The following is a 5,961-nucleotide window of genomic DNA, read 5'->3' as shown; positions in this document are numbered from 1 at the left end:
TCCAGATGCATATCTTTAATTTCAATCACCCGGTATCTTTTCGAACGTTCTCGACAGGGCTACGACTACTGTTTACACGTTTCCATTTCGCACTTTGTATACACACACTCTAATAACACTCTGTTTCAGCTATTCGCACATACACATTTAGATCTTTGTTTTCGGGCGTGCCCTGTCGAGTCTCCAGTCTTGCGACATGAGTCTACCGCTTAGCATCGGAATAAATAGCAGAAATCGTACATCTCAAGCACAAACGAGCACGTGTTCTTATTTCTCTTTTCCTCGTGTTCTTATTTCTCTTTTCCTCGTGTTCTCTCCTCTCATTCCACAGTAATTTTTGAGTTCTCTTACAACATTTCTGGTCCTTCGAGCCGGATTACTGTGGAAAACGTGCGAGAACCGTGCTCGAAATCGCTTAGCAAACTGCGCGTGTTTAGTGAACAGAGTTATCTGTGTCTCGCTCTTACTCTAACTCTCTCCGCGTGCTCGCGTGTGTCCGAAAGTGAACGCCGTGTGCTGTGAAAACTGAACTCGCTCGCTCCAAGAGACGTATTTCATTACGAGAGACTATCAATCATGTCGGTTTCGGTGCGCAACGCTGTTGAAAAACAAAAGGAACTCCACGGTTTGATCAGTCGTGCTGCGCCTAACCTCAAAAAATTATAAATCAAGAAGCGCACTCCTGAAAGTGTCCAGACTCGCATCGAACTCCTGGACGCCAATTGGAAGAAGTTTCAGGACAATCATGACTTGCTCACATCTCTAAAACCTGAAGACCGGGCAGAGCTCTCGTATTTCAAAGAGAATTTCTATGAGGTTTGTGAAGAAGTGTATATCGACTCCAAGTCCGAAATGCTCTCATATCGGAACGAGCTCATCACAAAGGTAGGACAGCCATCTTCGATCGAATCGAATGCCTCGTGCGCGAATCACGCGCCTAGCCCTCGACAACTCCCGCGCATATACCTACCGCGTTTCTCCGGAATATATTGCGAATGGCGACACTTCCGTGATCTCTTCATTTCAATGATTATCAAGAACAAAGAGATATCTGATGTAGAGAAATTGCAGTATCTCAAGATAAATTTATCCGGTGAAGCATTGCAGCTCGTTGTGAACATTGACGTCACCGATGACAATTTCGAGCATGCGTGGAATGTTCTAGTCGACCGATACGAAAACAAGCGAGTGCTCATCGACTCGCATCTCGCTTCGTTGTTCTCCCTCCAACACGTGACTCAACAATCGGCAAACCAAATTAAATCACTTCTCGGAGGAGTAAAAGAAACTCTCGGTGCACTCCGATCTCTCGGGTGTCCTACTGATTCGTGGGATTGTCTCATCGTGTATATGGTGACTAACAAACTCGACCCGGAAACCCTAATGGACTGGGAACAACAAATCGGCGCGGAAACTACACCCGCGACATTCGCGGAGCTCGAAAAGTATCTTCTGAGTCGTATACGTGCTCTCGAAGCTGTAGCACGAGCTACGGGGACTCAAAAATCGCGCTCGGCTTCTTCCGGAAAACCTCAATCGAGTGCAAAATCGCATCAAGCGGTCGCGAATTCAACAAGCGACGGCACTTCAGAGAGAGAAATCAAATCATCTACGTTATCGTGTACGCTTTGCAGTGGTGCTCATTATCTTTCGGCGTGTCCAGATTACCACCGCAAAACTATTGAGCAACGGCAAGATTTTCTTAAACAGAAGAATCTCTGCTTTAACTGCCTCGGTCCGCATCAATTTCGCAACTGTCGGTCAATCAAACGGTGCCGAATCTGTGGGAATTCTCATCACACGTCAATCCATCGATCGAACAATTCGTCGGAAAACAAAGCTCCCGCCGTTTCGAACCTGCAGGAGCCTAACTCACCGGCATTCGTTACAGCCGTTGAAAAAACTCCCGCGTCCGTGCCTCCGCGTCGTGAAAATACTCAAGCGGGAACGGCCGCTTCGACGAATATCGCTCTCTCTGTCTCGGTACACTACGAACCTGTCCTACTCGCGACCGCTCTTGTCAAAGTCACTTCATGCTACGGTGAATCGTACGAAGCTCGAGCCCTTCTCGATCAAGGATCAGAGGTCTCGTTCATAACGGAATCTCTTGCCCAATGTCTCAAATTACCGCGACAACGAATTTCTCTTCCGATTAACGGTATTGGTGCTCAACGTTCGACAGTCTCTCGGGGACTCATCAATGTGACTATCGCTTCGCGTATGAGTCCCGTGTTTTCGCTCTCAGTGAACGCTTACGTTCTTTCAAAGTTGACATCGTATACACCACCAAGCAGAGTTATCAGAAATCCATGGCCACACCTCGAAAGTCTTGAGCTAGCAGATCCTGAGTTCTCCTCAGCGGCGAGAATTGACTTGATTCTCGGCACGGAAGTTTATAGCGCAATCCTCGAGGAAGGAATCCGCAAAGGCGGTCCCGGCAGCCCCATCGCTCAAAAAACCACTCTAGGATGGATTCTCTCTGGTTCCGTCTCATCTGAGCCGCACTCAGATCTTGGTGAGCATCCAGCACAAGGGTTACAATGTTCCGTTGACCTCGAACTCCATGGTTTGGTCCAACGATTCTGGGAACAAGAAGAAGCTACTCCCGCGCCGCGCATCGCGCTCTCCGAAGCGGAATATCAGTGCGAACAATTCTTCAAGGAAACGCACTCTCGCGACTCGAACGGACGCTATATCGTACGCATACCTTTGAAGTATAAGCCAGAAGATCTCGGAAACTCGTATACTCCCGCATTACGCGCTCTCATACGTCAGGAGAATCGTTTCGCTCTGGACTCATCTATCAAAGCAGCATACTCAAAGTTTATGAATGAGTATGAAGCTCTCAATCACATGGCTCTCGTTCCGACTGAAACCTCACTGCCTCAAAATGCCTTTTATCTTCCTCATCATTCAGTTATTCGAGAGTCCAGCTCAACCACGAAAGTCCGTGTTGTTTTCAACGGCTCAAATCGAACCAACTACGGAATATCAGTGAATGACCTTCAACACGTTGAGCCAATACCTCAAGAACTTATTTCACAATGGAACAGATTCGAAGAGGACCTCAAAGACATTTCCTCAATTTCAGTGCCTCGGTGGCTCGGGTATAGCGCGTCCTCATCCGTAGTCGAGTTGCACGGGTTTTCTGACGCTTCTCAATCGGCGCTCGGTGCAGTAATTTACCTTCGCGTGATTGCAGATCTGAATGACGCTCGCGTGACGCTTGTCTCCGCTAAGACCCGAGTCGCTCCTCTCAACAAAGTTACGGTTCCTCGACTCGAACTCTCAGCCGCACTCCTCTTGGTTCGTCATATGTCAATAATTCGAAAATCGCTCGATCTCGAAAAGGTTCCAATTCATCTGTGGACGGATTCCACAGTCGCGCTCGCGTACATTCGTGGTGACGCCCGTCGGTGGGCGGATTTCGTTCAAAACCGTGTAACCGAAATTCAAGAACTCTCGAACTGTCAATGGCATCACATCTCAGGGAAGGACAATCCTGCCGACTGTGCCTCGCGTGGACTATCTCCTACCGAGCTGAGAGAGCACGCACTTTGGTGGAATGGTCCCGCGTGGCTCTCAAAGCACTCAACTCATTGGCCGCGCTCCACCCCGTCGCTAGATCCAGACATTGCCCTTGAATTTCGCAAAGTTCCCGTCACAATCGCGAATTAGGACGAACCTCCAGTAGTCTGGAATCTCGTGGACAGGTTCTCGAGTCTAAGGACTCTTCTACGCATCACAGCATGGTGTTTTCGCGCCCTCGAAAAGTTTCGACGCAATAAGGGCGCCGCAGATCAATCCTCGTCGCTGACTCCCGAAGAACTTAATCACGCACGTCTTTTCTGGGTGAAGCTCACTCAGACAGCGTTCTTTAAAGTTGAAATTAATCAACTACGGCGAGGCAAGCACATCTCACGATCAAGCTCACTGCTTCGTCTCATTCCCTTCCTCGACGGATCGAATTTGTTACGCGTTGGAGGACGGCTCCAAAACTCTCTTCTCGATCATGACGAGAAACATCCTCTCATTTTACCGCGCGAATCGGCGCTCACAACCCTCATCATCGACGAGGCTCATCGCCGTACATTTCACGGGGGAGCCCAACTCACACTCACAACCCTGCGAAGACGATATTGGATCGTCGGCGGTCGTGTTCCAGTTCGCTCATTCATCCATCGCTGTGTACAATGTACACGACAACGAGCCACTCTTGGACAACAGTTAATGGGGCAGCTACCCCAGTCTCGTGCGACCCCGTCTCGCCCATTCCTTCACGCAGGAGTTGATTACGCTGGCCCTCTAACTCTTCGGACGTTTCGCGGTCGAGGCGCGAAGACGTACAAAGGCTATATCGTCCTCTTCGTTTGTCTCTCGTCTTCAGCTGTTCACTTGGAAATAGCTACCGACTATTCCACCAACGGCTTCATCGCCGCTTATAAACGTTTTATAAGTCGACGAGGCATCTGTGCAACGCTCAGCAGTGACTGTGGCACCAATTTCATCGGTGCTGACAAGGAACTGCGAAACCTTTTTCAAGCTTCCTCCAAAGAAGCAGCCGCTCTCGCCAACATTTTAGCGAATGATGGAACTCGCTGGAAATTTAATCCACCATCATCACCACACTTCGGAGGGAAATGGGAAGCGGCTGTCAAATCAGTAAAGTTTCACCTCAAAAGAGTCATCGGAGACACTGGCCTCACTTACGAGGAATTTTCAACATTGCTCTCGCAGATTGAGGCCATCCTCAACTCGCGCCCTCTTTGCCCGCTCTCGGATGACCCAACGGATCCATCAGCTCTTACCCCGGGTCATTTTCTCATTGGTACGGCATTAACGACCACTCCTGAGCCTGCAATCATCGATCTGCCAAACTCTCGACTTTCACGATGGCAACTTTTGCGTCAGATGCTGGAACGATTTTGGAAACGCTGGAGTGCCGAATACCTTCAACATCTCCAGACGATTTCCAAGTGGCAACGCAGATCTGACGCGTTCAAAATCGGATCTCTCGTGCTCGTCGCAGACGAACGATATCCACCGTCAAAATGGGCTCTAGGACGGATCATTGACGTCCACCCTGGTCAGGACAATCTAGTTCGGGTTGCTACCGTGAAAACCCAACATTCGGTTTATAAACGACCGATTGTGAAACTTGTCATGCTGCCCATCTCAACCAACGACGATAACTCAACAGAATCAACGCTGTCAACCAAGGACTAGTCGGCGCTAAATCATTGCCACTCTTTACAAGATTGGCAAGGTGGGCGGAATGTTGCGGCAAAATCAAACACTCCAGATGCATATCTTTAATTTCAATCACCCGGTATCTTTTCGAACGTTCTCGACAGGGCTACGACTACTGTTTACACGTTTCCATTTCGCACTTTGTATACACACACTCTAATAACACTCTGTTTCAGCTATTCGCACATACACATTTAGATCTTTGTTTTCGGGCGTGCCCTGTCGAGTCTCCAGTCTTGCGACACGAGTCTACCGCTTAGCATCGGAATAAATAGCAGAAATCGTACATCTCAAGCACAAACGAGCACGTGTTCTTATTTCTCTTTTCCTCGTGTTCTTATTTCTCTTTTCCTCGTGTTCTCTCCTCTCATTCCACAGTAATTTTTGAGTTCTCTTACAACACTAATAAAGAAATAAAATAAAGAATTAGTAACAAAGAATTTGTTGTATGCTTCAAGAAATAAAGGGGTGTACTTCCGAAAAGCCCATACCTCCGATTTTTTTTATACTCTAGATTCTTACGTATTTTGACGTGCTGATTACGAATATGATAGTGAAAATTGGCGCAAATAAAAATTATAGTTTTTTTATTTACTTCCGTAAATAATGGGAATTTTGAAAAATACTTCAGATAAAAGTTGTAGACCTTATCAAAATACACATTTTATGTCCTATTGATTTTTGTCATAAAGATAATACTTCCTGAGAAAA

At 47.6% G+C, this 5,961-nt stretch overlaps 1 protein-coding gene across 1 annotated transcript; it reads left to right on the top strand.

Moving 5' to 3' along the window:
• Window positions 1-1,350: 1,350 nt before the first annotated feature.
• LOC143218331 (uncharacterized) lies at window positions 1,351-5,226 on the top strand. The gene is made up of 4 exons (XM_076443465.1): window positions 1,351-3,306; window positions 3,352-3,552; window positions 3,679-3,907; window positions 4,388-5,226. The coding sequence occupies exons 1-4, from the start codon at window positions 1,351-1,353 to the stop codon at window positions 5,224-5,226; spliced, it is 3,225 nt and encodes a 1,074-aa protein (XP_076299580.1).
• Window positions 5,227-5,961: the final 735 nt, after the last annotated feature.

The sequence above is a fragment of the Lasioglossum baleicum genome, chromosome 19 (genome assembly GCF_051020765.1).
Source record: "Lasioglossum baleicum chromosome 19, iyLasBale1, whole genome shotgun sequence".
NCBI lineage: Eukaryota > Metazoa > Arthropoda > Insecta > Hymenoptera > Halictidae > Lasioglossum > Lasioglossum baleicum.
The sequence above is the reverse complement of the archived record's forward strand: the minus strand, read 5'-3'. Positions and strand labels throughout refer to the sequence as shown.